This window comes from Leptonychotes weddellii, chromosome 3, assembly GCF_054177405.1.
Source record: "Leptonychotes weddellii isolate Sample4059 chromosome 3, ASM5417740v2, whole genome shotgun sequence".
Classification (NCBI taxonomy): domain Eukaryota; kingdom Metazoa; phylum Chordata; class Mammalia; order Carnivora; family Phocidae; genus Leptonychotes; species Leptonychotes weddellii.
The window spans coordinates 30,931,964-30,949,881 of record NC_138371.1 but is presented as its reverse complement, the minus strand read 5'-3'; the positions used below and the strand labels follow the sequence as shown (position 1 = coordinate 30,949,881).

The 17,918-nt window shown below is 34.7% G+C and overlaps 1 protein-coding gene across 1 annotated transcript in view; it reads right to left on the bottom strand.

Annotated features, from left to right (window-relative positions):
- Positions 1–10,447: 10,447 nt before the first annotated feature.
- The window catches only part of CATSPERT (catsper channel auxiliary subunit tau), a 116,183-nt gene continuing 108,712 nt past the window's right edge, over positions 10,448–17,918 (bottom strand). The window contains exons 16-18 of the mRNA XM_006748124.2: positions 17,057–17,267; positions 13,755–17,008; positions 10,448–10,914 (exon numbers count right to left, since the gene is read on the bottom strand). Coding sequence (XP_006748187.2) covers positions 10,567–10,914; positions 13,755–17,008; positions 17,057–17,267 — 3,813 coding nt within the window. The 3' untranslated portion in view covers positions 10,448–10,566. The remainder of the gene's footprint in view (positions 10,915–13,754; positions 17,009–17,056; positions 17,268–17,918) is intronic.

Sequence of the window (17,918 nt, the reverse complement as noted above, 5' to 3'; positions counted from 1 at the left end):
ATCATCAAGACAGTATGGTACTGGCACAAAAACAGACACATAGATCAATGGAACAGAATAGAGAACTCAGAAATGGACCCTCAACTCTATGGTCAACTAATCTTCAACAAAGCAGGAAAGAATATCCAATGGAAAAAAAAGACAGTCTCTTCAACAAATGGTGTTGGGAAAATTGGACAGCCACATGCAGAAGAATGAAACTGGACCATTTCCTTACATCATACACAAAAATAGACTCAAAATGGATGAAAGACCTAAATGTAACACAGGAATCCATCAAAATACGTGAGGAGAACACAGGCAGGAACCTCTTCAAACTTGGCCGCAGCAACTTCTTGCTAGACACACCGCCAAAGGCAAGGGAAACCAAGGCAAAAATGAACTAGTGGGGGGGTACCTGGGTGGCTCAGTTGTTAAGTGTCTGCCTTTGGCTCAGGTCATGATCCCAGGGTTCTGGGATTGAGCCCCGCACTGGGCTCCCTGCTCTGCGGGAAGTCTGCTTCTCCCTCTCCCACTCCCCCTGCTTGTGTTCCCTCTCTCACTGGGTCTCTCTCTATCAAATAAATAAATAAAATCTTTAAAAAAAAATGAACTAGTGGGACTTCATCAAGATAAAAAGCTTTTGCACAGCAAAGGAAACAGTCAACAAAACCAAAAGACAACCAACAGAATGGGAGAAGGTATCTGCAAATGTCTTATCAGATAAAGGGCTAGTATCCAAAATCTATAAAGAACTTCTCAAACTCAACACCCAAAGAACAAATAATCCAATAAAGAAATACGAAGAAGACACAAATAGACATTTCTGTGAAGAAGACATCCAAATGGCCAACAGACACATGAGAAAATGCTGAACATCACTTGGCATCAGGGAAATACAAATCAAAACCACAATGAGATACCACCTCACACCAGTCAGAATGGCTAAAATTAACAAGTCAGGAAACGACAGATGTTGGCGAGGATGCGGAGAAAGGGGAACCCTCCTACACTGTTGGTGGGAATGCAAGCTGGTGCAGCCACTCTGGAACACAGTATGGAGGTTCCTCAAAAAGTTGAAAATAGAGCTACCCTACGACCCAGCAATTGCACTACTAGGTATTTACCCCAAAGATACAAATGTAGTAATCTGAAGGGGCACCTGCACCCCAATGTTTATAGCAGCAATGTCCACAGTAGCCAAACAATGGAAAGAGCCCAGATGTATGACAGATGAATGGATAATGTGTGTGTATACACACACACACACACACTAGAATATTATGTAGCCTTCAAAAAATGAAATCTTGGGGTGCCTGGGTGGCTCAGTTGGTTAAGCGACTGCCTTTGGCTCAGGTCATGATCAGGGTCCTGGGATTGAGCCCCGCATTGGCAGGGAGCCTGCTTCTCCCTCTCCCTCTGCCTGCTGCTCCCCATTTGTGCTCTGTGTCAAATAAATAAAATCTTTAAAAAAAATGAAATCTTGCCATATTCGACGACATGGATAGAAGTGGAGGGTATTAAGCTAAATGAAATAAGTCAATCAGAGAAAGACAATTATGATATGATCTCACTGATATGCAGAATTTAAGAAACAAGGCAGAGGATCATAGGGGAAGAGAGGAGAAAATGAAACAAGATGAAACCAGAGAGGGAGACAAACCATAAGAGACTCTTAGGAAACAAACTGAGGGTTGCTGGAGGGGAGGGGGGTGGGGGTATGGGGTAACTGGGTGCTGGTCATTAGGGAGGGTATGTGTTGTAATGAGCACTGGGTATTGTATAAGACTGATGAATGACAAACCTGTATCCTGAAACAAATAATACATCATATAAAAAAAATATATGGAGACAAATGAAAATGAAAACTCAATGTTCCAAATTCTTTGGGATGCAGCAAGAGCAGTCTAAGAGGGAAGTTTATAGTAATACAGACCTACCTCAAGAAGCAAGAAAAATCTCAAATAACCTAACCTTACACCTAGAGGAACTAGAAAAAGAAGGACAAACAAAATCCAAATCCAGCAGAAGGAGGGAAATAATAAAGATTAGCACAGAAATAAATGATATAGAAACAAAGACAACAGAATAAATCAACAAAACCAGGAGCTGGTTCTTTGAAAAGTCAACAAAATTGATAAGCTTCTAACAGAATCATAAAAAGAGAGATAATGCAAACAAAATCAGAAACGAAGAAATACCACCACCACCACAGAAAACAAAGGATCATATAAGAATATTATGAAAAAGTACATGCAAACAAACTGGGCAACCTAGAAGAAATGGATACATTTCTAGAAACATGTAACCTACCAAAACGGAACCAGAAAGAAATAGAAAATTTGAACAGTGGGATTACCAGCAATGATATTAAATCATTAATCAAAAAATTCCCAAAAAACAAAAGTCCAGGACCAGATGGCTTCACAGGGGAATTCTACCAAACATTAAAGAGTTAATACCTATTCTTCTCAAACTGCTCCAAAAAAAAAGAAGAGCAAGGAAAAATTCCAAATTCATTCTATGAGGTCAGCATTACCCTGATACCAAAACCAGATAAAGACAGTATAAAAAAAACAAACAAGCCCAAAACCCAATTTCTCTGATGAACATAGATGCAAAAATTCTCAACAAAATATTAACAAGTGGAATCCAACAATACATTTAAAAAATTATTCACCATGATCAAGTGGAATTTATTCCTGGGATGCAAGGGTGGTTCAATACTTGCAAATCAATCAATATGTTTTATCACATCAATAAAAACAAGGATAAGACATATTTGATTATTTCAATAGATGTAGAAAAATCATTTGACAAAGTGCAAAATCCATTCATCCAAAAACCCTCAACATTAAGTAGGTTTAGAGGGAACATACCTCAACATAATAAAGGCCTTATATGAAAAACCCACAGCTAACATCATACTCAATGGTGAAAAACTGAGCTTTTCCTTTAAAATCAGGAGCAAGACAAGGATGTCCATTCTCGCCACTTTTATTCAACACAGTACTGGAAATCCTAGTCACAGCAATTGACAACAAAAAGAAATAAAAGGCATTCAAATCAGTAAAGAAGCCAAACTTTCACTATTTTCAGATGACAATGTACTACATAGAAAACCCTAAAGATTCCACTAAAAAACTACTAGAACTAACAAATGTATTCAGTAGGGTAGCAGGATACAAAACCAATGTACATAAATGTTCCATTTCTATACATTAATAATGAAACATCAGAAAGAGAAATTAAGAAAACAATCCCATTTATAATTGCACCAAAATAATAAAATATCTAGAAATAAACTTAATCAAAGAAGTGAAAGATCTGTACTCTGAAAACTATAAAACACTGATGAAAGAAATTGAAAACAACACAAAGATATGAAAAGACATTCCATGCTCATGGATTGAAAGAACAAATATTGTTAAAATATCCATACTACCCATAGCAATCTACAGATATAGTGCAATGCCTATCAAAATACCAACAGCAATTTTCATAAAACTAGAACAGACAATCCTCAAATTTGTATGGAACCACAAAAGACCCTAAATAGCCAACACAATCTTTAAAAACAAAACTGGAGGTATCAAAATTCCAGACTTCGAGTTATACTACAAAACTGCAGAAATCAAAACATTATGGTACTGGCACAAGAACAGACACATAGATCAATGGATTAGAATAGAGAGTCCAGAAATAAACTCATGATTATATGGTCAATTAATCTTTGACAATGGAGGTAGGATATGCAGTGGGAAAATGACAGTCTCTATAAGAAATGTTGTTGGGAAAACTGGACAGCTACATGCAAAAGAATGAAACTGGACCACTTTCTTACACCATACACAAAAATAAACTCAAAATGGATTAAACACCTAAATGTGAGACCTGAAACCATAAAAATTTTAGAAGGGAGCATAGGCAGTAATTTCTCTGACACTGTAATAACAACATATTTCTAGATATGTCTCCCAAGGCAAGGAAAATAAAAGTAAAAAATAAACTATTTGGACTACACCAAAATAAAAAGCTTCTGCATAGCAAAGGAAACAATCAACAAAACTAAAAGACAACATAGTGAACGGGAGGACATAGCCAATAAAGGGTTAGTATCTAAAATATATAAAAAACTGATGCAACACAACATCCCCAAACCAAATAATCCAATTAAAAATGGACAAGATATGAATAGACATTTCTCCAAGGAAGACATACAGATGGCCAACAGATACATGAAAAGATGCTCAACATCACTCATCATCAGGGAAATGCAAATCAAAACCACAATGAGATATCACCTCAAACCTGTCAGAATGGCTAAAATAAAAAACACAAGAAATAATAAGTATTGGCAAGGACATGGAGAAATAGGAACCCTAGTGCACTGTTGGTGGGAATGCAAACCAGTGCCACTGTGGAAGACAGTATGGAGGTTTCTCAAAAAATTAAAAATAGAACTACCCTATGATCAAGCAATCTCAATACTAGGTATTTAATCAAAGAATACAAAAACACTAATTTAAAGGGATACATACACTCCTATGTTTATTGCAGTATTATTTACAAAAGCCAAATTATAGAAACAGCCCAAGTATCCATTGATAGGTGAATGGATAAAGAAGATATAGTACATATATACAATTAAATAGTATTCAGCCATAAAAAAGAATGAATTCATGCCATTTGCAATAACATGGATGGAGCCAGAGAATATAATGCTAAGCAAAACAAGCCAGTTAGAGAAAGACAAATGCCATATAATTTCACTTATATGTGGCATTTAAGAAACAACAAGCAAAGGGAAAAAAAGAACAAGACAAACTAAAAATGAGATTCTCAATTATAGAGAATAAACAGATGGATACCAGAAGGGAGGCAGGTGGGAGGAGGTAGGTGGGAGGAAGAGTGAAATAGGTGAAAGGGAGTAAGAGTAAGAGCACTGAATAATATATGGAATTGTTGAATCACTGTATTGTACACCTGAAATGAATATAACACTGTATATTAACTACACTGGAATAGAAATTAAAAAAAAAACAATACAGAGGTTAAGCACAAAAGCAGTCATATCAATTACATAAATAAAAATCAGTCAAGGGATTCACAAAATAAAAGGATGTAATATATGCCACCATGTACATAAAACATGCATGAAGGGGAATAAACATTTAGTGCTTTTAGTTTGGGTTCAAACTTAAGCGACCATCAGCTTAATACAGACTGCTATATGCACAGGATATTATATATAAACCTAATGGTAACCACAAACCAAAACCCTATAATAGGTAAGCAAAAAATAAACAGAAAGGAATCCAAGCATATCACAAATAAAGCCATCAAACCACAAAAGAGAGCAAGAGAAGAACAGAGAACTACAAAAAACAACCCTAAAACACGTAACAAAATGGCAATAAGTACATATCTATCAATAATTACTTTGAATGTAGGGTGCCTGGGTGGCTCAGTCGTTAAGCGTCTGCCTTCAGCTCAGGTCATGATCCCAGGGTCCTGGGATCGAGCCCCGCATCGGGCTCCCTGCTCGGCAGGAAGCCTGCTTCTCCCTCTACCACTCCCCCTGCTTGTGTTCCCTCTCTTGCTGTCTCTCTCTCTGTCAAATAAATAAATAAAAAATCTTTAAAAAAAATAAAATAATTACTTTGAATGTAAATGGACCAAATGCTGCAATCAAAAGACAGTGTGACTGAATGGATAAAAAATGCAAGATCCCTCTATATGCTGCCTACAAGAGACTCATTTCAGAGCTCAAGACATATGCAGATTGAAAGTGAAGAGATAGAAGAACATTTATCACGCAAATGGAAGTGAAAAGAAATCTGGGGTAACAATATTATATCAGACAACATAGACTTAAAAAAAAAAAAGACTAAAAAGAAAGAAGGACACTACATAATCGTAAAGGGAACAACCCAACAAGAAGATATAGTGATTCTAAACATTTATGCACTGAACATGGGAGCACCCATATATATAAAGCAACTATTAACAGACATAAAGGAAGAAATAGATAGTAATACAATAATAGTAGGGGGCCTAAACATCCCATTTAAGTAAATGGAGAGATCATCCAAACAGAAAATCAACAAGAAACAGTTGATTTGAATGACACATTGGACCAGATGGATCTAAAAGATCTATTCAGAACATTTCAACCTACAAATTCTTTGCAAGTACACATGGAACATTCTGCAGAATAGAGATACCTAAGGACCTTGAAAAACAAGAACAAACAAAACCCAAAGCTACTGGAAGGAAGGAAATAATGAAGATTAGAAGAAAAACAAATGAAATCAAAATTTTAAAAAAATACAACAGATCAATGAAACCAGGTGCTGGTTCTTTGTAAAATCAACAAAATTGATAACCGTTAGCCAGACTCATCAAAAGAAAAAAAGAGAGACAAAGAACTCAAAATCGGAAATGATGGAGGAGAAATAACAACCAACAACACAGAACTACAAAGGATTATGAGAGAATATTATGAAAAATTATATGCCAACAAATTAGACAACCTAGAAGAAATAAATAAAGCCCTAGAACCATAAAAACTTCCTAAACTGTATTGGGAAGAAATGGAAAATTTGAACACTGCAATTACTAGCAATGAAATTGAATCACTAATCAAAAAAACTCTCAAGAAACAGAAGACCAGGACTAGATGGCTTCACAGGGGAATTATACCAAACATCTAAAGAAGAGTTAATACCTATTCTTCTCAAACTATTAAAAAAAGAAGAAGAAGAAAAAGAAGAGCAAGGAAAAATTCCAAATTCATTCTATGAGGTCAGCATTACCCTGATACCAAAACCAGATAAAGACAGTCTGAAAAAAAAACCCCAAACCCAATTTCTCCAAAGAACATAGATGTAAAAATTCTCAACAAAATATTAACAAATGGAATCCAACAATACATTTAAAAAATCATTCACCACAATCAAGTGGGATTTATTCCTGGGATGCAATGGTGGTTCAATATTTGCAAATCAATCAACACAACACATCACATTAACAAGAAAAAGGATAAAAACCACATCATTTCTTCAATACATGCTGAAAAAGCATTTGACAAAGTACAACATCCATTCACGATAAAAACTGTCAACAAATTAAGCTCAGAGAAACATATTTCAACATAATAGAGGCCATATATGAAAAACCCACAGCTAGCATCACACTCAATGCTGAGAGTTTTCCCTCTAAGGTCAGGAACTAGACAAGGATGTCCATTCTCACCACTTTTATTCAACACAGTACTGGAAACCTTAGCCACAGCAATCAGACAACAAAAAGAAATACAAGGACTCCAAATTGGTAAAGAAGTCAAACTTTCACTATTTTCAGACGACATGATACTATATATAGAAAACCCTAAAGAGTCCACCAAAAAACTACTAGAACTGACAAGTGAATTCAGTAAGGTTGCAGGATACAAAATTAATATCAGAAATCAGTTGCATTTCTACGCACTAATAATGAAGTAGCAGAAAGAGAAACTAAGAAAACAACTGCATTTACAATTGTACCAAAAAGAACCAAGTACCTAGAAATATACTTAACCAAGGAGATGAAAGATCTCTACTCTGAAAAGTATAAAACGTCAATGAAACAAACTGAAGGTGACACAATCAAATGGAAAGATTCCTTGCTCATGGACTGGGAGAACCAATATTGTTAAAATGTTCACACCACCCAAAGCAATCTACAGACTTAATGCAATCCCTATCAAAATACCAACAGCATTTTTCACAAAACTAGAACAAATAATCCTAAAATTTATATGGAACCACAGAAGACCTTGAATAGCCAAAGCAATCTTGAAAAATAAAAACAAATCTGGAGGTATCACAATCCCAGATTTCAAGGTATACTACAAAACTGTAGTAATCAAAACAGGATGGTGCTGGCACAAACAACAGACACATAAATCAGTGGAACAGCCAGAACATGGAAAGAGCCCAAATGTCTATCAACTGATGAATGGATAAAGAAGAAGTGGTGTGTATATATATACAATGGAATATTACTCAGCCATCAAAAAGAATGAAATCTTGCCATTTGCCACTAGAGTGTATTATGCTAAGTGAAATGAGTCAGAGAACAAATACCATATGATTTCACTCATATGTGGAATTTAAGAAACAAAACAGATGAACATAGGGAAAGGTAAAGAAAAATAAGATAAGGACAGAGAGGGAGGCAAACCATAAGAGACTCTTAAATATAGGGGTGGGGGAAAGGGGAAATTGGTTGATGGGCATTAAGGAGGGTACTTCTAATCCTGAAACAAATACTACACTATATGTGAACCAACTTGAATTTAAATAAAATTTTGAAAGGAAAAATTTGAAAGGGAAAAAAAGGATCAATGGAACAGAATAGAGGGCCCAGAAATAAGCCCATACTTTTAAGGTCAATTAACCTACAACAAAGGGGGCAAGAATATCCAATGAGAGAAAAACAGTTTCTTCAACAAATGGGGTTGGGAAAACTAGAAAGCTACATGCAAAAGAATGAAACTAGACCACTTTCTTACACAGTACAAAAAAACTCAAAATGGATGTAATACTGTAAGACCTGAAACTAAATTCTTGGAAGAAAACATAGGCAGTAATTTCTTTGACACCAGCTGTAGAAACATTTTTCTAGTATGTCTTTTATGGCTAGGGAAACAAAATTAAGATATTGGGACTACACCAAAATAAAAAGCTTTTGCATAGCAAAGGAAGCCATCAGCAAAACAAAAACAACTTATTGAATGTGAGAAGATATTTACAAATGATATATGTAATAAAGCGTTAATATCCAAAATATATAAAGAATTTATACAACTCAGCCCCAAAAGAAACAAATAATCCAATTTAAAAATGGGCAGAGGAGATGAATAGACATTTTTCCAAAGAAGACAGACACATGAAAAGATGCTTAATATCACCCATCATCAGGGAAGTGCAAATCAAAATCATGAGAAATCACCTTACACCTGTCAGAATGGCTAAAATCAAAAACACAAGAAATAACAAGTGTTCGTGAGGATGTGGAGAAGAAGGAACCCTCGTGCACTGTTGGTGGGAATGCAAACCACTGTGGAAAACAATTTGGAGGTTTTTCAAAAAATCAAAAGTATTATCATATGATCCAGTAATTCTACTACTGGGTATTTACCCAAAGAACACAAAAACACTAATTTGAAAAGATATATGCACCCTTATGTTTATTGCAGCATTATTTACAATAGTCGAGAAAAGGCAGCAACTCAAGTGTTCATCAGCAGATGAATGGATAGAGATGATACACACACACACACACAAACACACACACACACACACAGAGGAATATTACTCAGCCATAAAAAAGAATTAAATCTTGCTATTTGCAACAACATGAATGGATATAGAGGGTATAATGCCAAGGGAAAGAAGTCAGTCAGAGAAAGACAAATACCATAGGATTTTACTCATGTAGAATTTAAGAAACAAAACAAATAAACAACAAAAAGAGACAAACAAAAAACCAGACTCATAAATATAAAGAACAAATGTTACCAGAGGGGAGGTGGGGGGGAGGGATGGATGAAATAGGTGAAGGAGATTAAGAGTACACTTACCTTGATGGGCACTGAGTAATGCATACAATTTTGGATCACCATATTGTACACCTGAAACTAATATAACACTATGTTAATTATACTTGAATTAAAAAAAAAAAGTAGAACCAATTCTCAAAAGACTCTGGGTTTTTTTGTTTGTTTGTTTTTTGTTTTTTTAGAGAGGGAGAAAGGGGGGCGGGAGGGGCCCAGTGCAGATCCCAACACAGGACTCAATCTCACAATCCTGAGATCATGACCAGAACTGAAATCAAGAGTTGGACACTTAACCAAATGAGCCACCTGGGTGCCCCAGGAAGTCTCTGATTTAAATCCTATGTTGATTTTGCTAATTTTTATGCAATTTCTACAGTTTTATGTGGTTTCCTACATTTTGTGCCATTAAAGAGGCCCTTTCATAGTTTTTTGAGTAAGTTAGAAGAGTCAATCCAGTATAGGAGGTACCTCAGGAATTACTATTAAATCTATTATCTTTATTTATAGTGTAAAAGTTGTAATATCAGATGATATTAAAATTAACAGATGTTCTCTAAGCCCAGAAAATTACATACTTTTGAATCTGGAAATATAATTAGAGCTGAAGAATAAGAATATATTCATAACAAATGGCTAAACATAAATAACTGCAAATAAAGACCTTGAAAATTGGGTAGACAGGAATAATTTAGAGAATAACAAAGATTTGGGAAATCAGAACTATCAACTGGTGTGGTATTGTTATACAGTGAAAAGGGGGAAAAACTGGGAAATAAAACTTAACAAATATGAACTGAATATGTATATCTTGGTCTGTTCCCTAAGGTTCATAAACAAAAACACATTTACATCAAAAGTGCTTCTTTATCATTTTAATTAAAACAAAATGGTTCTAACAAAATGAAATTTGGTTGCTGACTTCTATCCCACAAAAGGACAGATCTCCAAACCATTTTGTTAATTGGAGAAATCGACTGTTGGCCTTACATATCATTCTGAACTTTTAACATTTGGATGATATCACAAATGAGCGAACACTTTTCAATATTCTCTTTTAATTTTCTTTTTTGCCTCATTTTATGGATTTCATAATCTGGGTTTGCATCATTTATGTGAACTAAGCCTGCTGAAACCATTCGAGGACTTGTAAATTTTCCGCTGTAGTTCTCTCGCCGTTTGTGAACCTCTGGAGCAGTATTCGGTCTTGCAAAGTGTTTTAACTGATTATGGCTATCATCCGGGCTTTTTCCTAAAAGCCTTGTTCTTGATTTTGCTTGTTCAGCATGCTTAAATGAGGTCACAGGTATATCCTCAAATCTATCCGAACAATCCTAAATATTAAAAGATCAGGTTGGTGCATTAGTTTTCTTAAAAGTACATTTTAAATTTACAAGAATTGAAGTGTGTAATATCAACAGTTAAAGAATGAGAGCATTAAATATTTTATAGGCAGTCCCCAAATTCAGATCCTACACCCAATGCCTCCTATTAGACACTATCATAGAAACCATGCTTAAAAAAAAAAATCTTACTGTTTCAAAGGATCTGTTATTTTAGAAGGGATAGAAAATATGAAGCTGGAAACCAGAAAAACTTAGGAGAGCTGTCCTTAGGGGTCAGACTCCTAAAGGCAGTCAGCCTATTCTATATTTCTCCATATTATATTTTCTCCAACCCTAAATATAAATCATGAACTCATACTTTATATCATCCAAAGTTTCATTCTTTAAGAGTTAATAAACATCTTATTTAACACGCTTTCACACACATAGAGAGAGCCTGGCATCTAGGATATAGTTATACTGTTTATATTAAAGTAATAAAAATTTTTATGTACATTCTGAGAGTAAAGAAGTAAGACATTTAGGAAAATAACTAGAAAGATATACACCAAGCAATTTTTAAAAAATGATGGTTGGGTTAGGGTGGTGGGATTATGGGTTTTGTTTTTCTTTTCTCTTTTTTTCAAATTTATATAATATGGCTCTATTTTATAATAAATATATAATAACCTACAATTATCCCAAAGAGGGTATGGAGCTATTAGTCATTCTTAAACTAGTATAAACTAGTTTCCTCTGCAGCTTGAGCATCTTGTCCCTTAACACTTTGCAGAGATGACCACACCAAAGGAATAAGCTACTCTGATTTAGAGAGAAGGTGTGAATGAATTAATAGAATTGGAGGGTGGGGGGAAGTTGTGCAGGACTGAGAAGAATTAGGGCGGCAAGAAAGATTTACAAAAAAGGAGGTATAGAGTCTAAAGACTAGTTGTACCTACTTTACATCTTTGCCTGGGTTTGAAGAAGGCAAGGAAACATTCTTCCTCTCCCCTTTTATGGACGTGGAACATTATTAAGGGAATTTCTGCTGCTTTGGTGAGTAATACATAATTCTTGCTTCACAGATGAAATAACTGATTACTAGATGAAATAACTGAAACAACAGATGAAATAACAGCGAAAGGGCATGGAGACCCACACAACTGGTTACTTTTCTGGATTCTCCTACAACTCAATTTCTCTTGTCTTCTGTTTTGATTCTTTGGGGAGCTTCCTGGATTTTAGAAAAGAATCAGATGAGCACGTCTTTCTGATGATCTGAAAAATGCCCTGCTACCATTCAATTCTCTGTTGTCAACTTCACTGGAGAGAAAAGTTTAGGGACTGTTGGTTTAACAGAGGAAAATAAGGATAACTCTATCTCTCCTGCCCACTCTTAGGATAAAGGTTCTGAGATCCTAGATGATCTCATATTATATAATATAAACACAATTTATTGTTTTGTTTGGAAAAGTGACATTAAAGATTCAATTTGTCTAAAGGAACTTTGGAAAGTCCTTTCTCAAAACTGTGAACCCATCTTCTACTTCCTTTTCCTAGTGGATACACACGTGTGTGTACATACACACTCAATACTAAAATTATCAAATTTAAATAGAAAAGAGAATTCCAACATTGAGAGTATAAGCTAAACTGATACTTTCCCTGCTACTATTTTTACTATTTACTAAAGCTAAATATTTGTTTTACTATGGAGAGCAAATTCAAAGCAACTGTTCTAAACAAGAAAAAAAGCAACTGTTCTAAATTAGATCTATTTTTCTCATTCAAAGGATTATGCACATCAAATTTTCAATGTAATATCATTTTGGGATTTATGAGTTCTCAGAGTTATGGGTCATGCCTATTTATATATACAAACAGAAAAGAGCAGCAGTCCAGAAAACTAAAATAAGTCCCTTCCACTCCTAGTTTTTTTTTTTTAAAGATTTTATTTATTTGAGAGAGAGAATGAGAGACAGCATGAGAGGGAGGAGGGTCAGAGGGAGAAGCAGACTCCCTGCCGAGCAGGGAGCCCGACGCGGGACTTGATCCCGGGACTCCAGGATCATGACCTGAGCCGAAGGCAGACGCTTAACGACTGAGCCACCCAGGCGCCCCCACTCCTAGTTTTTAACCTCAGAATGGTTTGTATAAAGTCTGTTAGCAGGTTTACCTTCCTAATTGTTTTATGTTAATATTATAAATAGATTTGAATTCCCAAGTTTCTCAGCACATGATATAGCAGAGGGGCAATGGTAATAGAAGAGAGGAGAAGCTAAATTAAAATTTTTCTGTTCATAATCCAATAGATTATAAATTTTGCATATCCCTAATATTTATCAGAATAACTGGCACATAATACTATATATACTTTTATCTGCATGAAAACAAAATTCCAGCCGTGTTTCCATAGGATACAACCACTGCCAAGAATTGTATACGTTGTGACTGCACAGCAGCCCCGGGCTGAGGGGTGAGTCATGGCTGAGATCCAGCCAGTTTTCCTTTGACAGGGGCTATATGCTCTGGCTCCAGGCTGTGTCAGTCAACAGAGTCTGCCCAGAGGAAAGGGTGATTTTTTCTAATTTATGCTCCAGATGGAGTGCCCTTTATCTATTTCATACAAAGGCACTGAGTGTGTTAACAGTCCCCTGATTTTGTGACTGCATTTTAAACTGGGTGAGGTGAATTTGAATGTCAGAAGAATTTTTTAAGTTTGACAGTCTGTGTATTTTGGGGCAACAAAGGTTACACACATACTTGCATACAGACATATACACCCTAAAGTAGATTATTGACAGACTTTGCCAAATACAAAAGTAGAAGACTTAGAAAGACAGTATTACGTGTATAGTTCTTCTTGCAGTCCAATGAAGCAATGTCCTTGGAACAGATTTCCTTAGAATTCTTGCAGTGGGCAGTGTGGCTGGGAGTATCTTAACTATCTTGCTAAATGACTTCTTCTGTTTGTTGACATGGTCTCTTTCTTTTCGGACCTTGGGCTTTAGCTTTTCTCTCTTTAATACTTCTGGGAAGAGGGATGGTTTTGAGTTTTTCTCCGCTTCCACAACTTTGTATTTAAACGACTGTGATTCAGGGAACTTGGCATATTTTTCATTGCAAATTCCATTTGTCTTTACAGAAAGAGTATGTATTTTTTTGTATTGTGCAAATGTTACTAGATGTTTTTTATTATTGTTATTATTTCCTTTCAATCTCTGAATATACTGGTCTTCTAACTTCAATTTCTCCCCAGCCTCTAAATTGAAATGAGTTAAAGTGTTATTCTGCCTGGAAGGAAAAGTGTATTTGTATATATATTCTTCATTTTCACTTGGCATTTTGCAATTAGGAATTCTTGGATACGGTGACAGTACTGCTTCCGGTTTTTCCTGTGCCATCAGTTTATAGATATTATGCTCCCTTTTTTCAAGGGGCTTCACTTTTAGTGTCCTTTCAAAGTAAATATTTGACTGAGTTGTTTTTGATTGACCACTCCAACCATGTGGGTCTTGAATTTCTGTTTTAAAATCATGATTTTCTGCTCGAGGAAGCTGGATGAAACCATGTTCTTTCCTTTGTTTCTTAAGCACTATATCTGTAAGTCTTTCTGATGACTTATTTAATGGAATCACTTGGGTATTTTTGACGAAAGAAGGTTGTACTTCAATTAATCTCAGGGTTTTGGCTCCTTCTTTAGGATAGTACCTTTTCTGTTCCTCAATTACTGATGGATTTTCCTTAATATTCTGTAAGGGAAAATATTCCTTTTCTTCCTTTTTGGTTAGTTCTGTTTCTATAAGTCTATCCTCAGGAACTTTTTGTAAAGTAGTTTTTTGAACAATTTTTGAATATTTATTTTGCTTTTCTGAATTCTCCTCCATAAACTGATTTTCATTTCTAAAAGATAAATCTGGCTTTATACATTTAAATGGTATGGAACTAGAATTGATCAAATTTATACGCTGGTTGATCCCCTCTAATTGCCTTTCTTTGATTAGTCCTGATTTTGAAAGTTTTTCTATAAAAAGGCTCTGCAGGTGTTTGCTTAAATCAGCTTTTAGATTTAGTAGTTCATTTTCTGATAAAGCTATAAGATAGTTTTGTAGAGATTTATTTAAAGGATATTTCATGTTTAAGTCAAGTCTTTTCCCAAAATTCCCCCTTGAAATGTCTTGTCCTAACTCATGGAAAGATATGGAGGCACTTTTAGTTCTTAGAGAAGACATGTTTGAGTCGATAGTCTCAGATTCTGTCTCTTTAAATAAACTGCTTTCTGAAAGGTTTTTTAGGAAATAGTTTTGGAGAATTTCATTTAAGAAAGATCTTAGCTTTATTTCCAAATGTTTATCTATGAAATGATGATTAAAATTATTTACAAAAGACATGACTTCTTTAACAGTTTCTGAATATTTTTCCAGAAAAATATTTTGCCCTTTTGGTTCTACTTTCTCATTCATCAAATACAGATTTTGATAGATTTTTGGTAAGTCTTCTTTGGTGATGTGTCCGGATTCTGAAAGTCTTTCTACAAGGTAATGTTGGATATGTTTACTTAGTTCAGATTTTAAATTTTTTATTTCTGACTCTGAGAGTTCTTCTAGAAATACACGCAGCTTTGAACTCAAAATAGGTTTTCTGTCTAATTTATCTGTTTTATCGAAATTCTCTTTGATTTCTTCAAGGTCTTCTGTATTATTTGGAAAAGGATGCTGAATCAGTCTTTCTAATTCTTTTTCTGGTTGTCTTCTTTCAGACTGATTATACTTGAAAAAAATATTAAACATATGTTTTAAAAAGGATTTTAACATTATTACATCTGAATCATTAAGTTTACCCATTAATGAGTTACTTAAATTTTCTGAAGTAGAATTTAGATCATTTTCTTCTCTATCAAACCTCTGACTGTTACTTAGCATATCTGTTTTTTTATCTGGTGTTGACTGATATTTTGAATCTTGTAGGGATATATTTTGGCCTTCATCCATATATTCAACTCTATTAAAAGAAGAAGTGGTTTCTTTGGGAATGATGAGTGTGTTCTGCTCTGAAAGAGATTCTGTTCTGCTTTGGGTTTCTGAATAATCCTCTGTGGAATACTTTGGCTCTTCTTCAGCAAAGACTGTCTCCGTATCCAGCACGGAACTCTTCTGATATTGTTTATCTAATTCTATCACTTTGATTATCCCAGATTCTAAAAGAGTATCTATAGGAAATGCTTGTATTATCTGGCTTATAACAGATTTGGCCTGTGGCAATTCTATTTCATCATCGTTTTCTTCATAATGAAGTAGAATATTTGAAGATAAACTCTCCCAAGCTGTGGGTAATTGATTCTGCAAATTTACTGATGTCTCACTCAATTCTTTCACCCCTATTTCCAACTCTGAGAAGATAGGTGCAGTGAATATTTGCTTTGTAACATAATCATTTGCAGTGTCACTTATACCTGGTTTGGAGCTAGACACTTCAATTTTTGAATGTTTCTGTTTGAAATTATTTTTTTTAATTGGAAAATTGATCTCACCAGTGTCCAAGTGTTTTTCAGAGACAAGTGCTATTTCTACTTCTGGAGAATTTCTTGGTCCACCTTCTGAGAGTGAATCTGCAGGAATATCTTTAATTATTTGTTTTAAAAGAGACTTTGAACTTACAATGTCTTTTTCTGGAAGCCAGTTATTTAAGTCTTGAACTTTTTCACATACTTTGTTTTCCAGACTACTTGGTGGTTCGTCATGAACACTCAGAAGTGGAGAACTATGACTTTTCTTTCTTGCTTCAGTGTCCACAGGAACCTCTGGTTTAGAAAATAATTTATCTGAAAGGTCTTGCAGATTTTTACTTAAAATTGATTTGAGCATCATTGATTGTTTTAAATTTTCTAGGTGGGAAGTAAGACTTAATGATTTTGAGAGGCGATATGTATTTATATTTCCAGTCACTGATGATTCTCCTTCAAAATTAGGTAGAGATACATTTGGTAGTCTTTCTTTTAAATTATTTTTAGTATCTAAAGTCTCTATTATGGTCGTATTAGGATCACGGGCTAAATTATTCTTAGTGTCTAAAGTCTTTACTGTGATGAAATCGGGATCACGGGCTGACTTTAACTTAGTCTTAGTGTCTAAAGTCCTTACTGTGGTGATACCAGGATCACGGGGCCAGGTTTTATTAGTAGGCCTTACAGTTTTTGAATATGTTGGGTAAGGAGGATCTTGGTCTTCATGCTCTATAACCTCTGCACTTAAAGTGTTTCTACATTTGGACATATCTTGGTCTTTCCTTTTTCTGACCGACATTTTTTTGTTTATATTCCTTAGAAAAGGATCAAAACCATCCTTAAAGTTGAATTTCTGGAACTGTAATATTAAAAACAAAAGGTAAGAAGTTCTGTAGTATTTATTTGAATTTATAATAAATTTTCTAGTTAATTTTCTTTGAGCAATCTGTCAAATTATTTATCCACCCACCTTCTACAAAGAGAAAACTGACTTTAATTATTTTAAAATATCTGAAATTGGAATGATGAAAATTTTAATGTGAAATTTTAGAATTCCTAATTCTGATACTATTTTGTGTCCAAGAGATTTTTGCTACCTAGAATATTTAAAATACTTATACAGCATTCCTACATAATTTTTTTTTAAGAAATTAATTTCCAGTGTGAGCTGCACTTACTTAGACAATGGCTAACATCAGGATCTAAGTTCTATCTTATAAATATTTACCATTTTAGTAGCAATATAAGAAAAATTTAAAATGCAAAGCAAGTAGTAGATATCCCATTAGAAGTATCACAAATAGTTTCTAAAGACTAACTTGGGAGCATATATCATCTGCTTTTAAGCCTGGGAATTTCAACAATGATGGTGAGTTCCATCCATTCCTCAGAATGTCACAGTAGAATCTTACTTTTTGATGAATACCATACATACCTCATAAATGGTTAAGAGAGAGCAGTACAAAAAAATTCCGGATTACAGTGAAATTTCAGTGTAATATCCATGGGC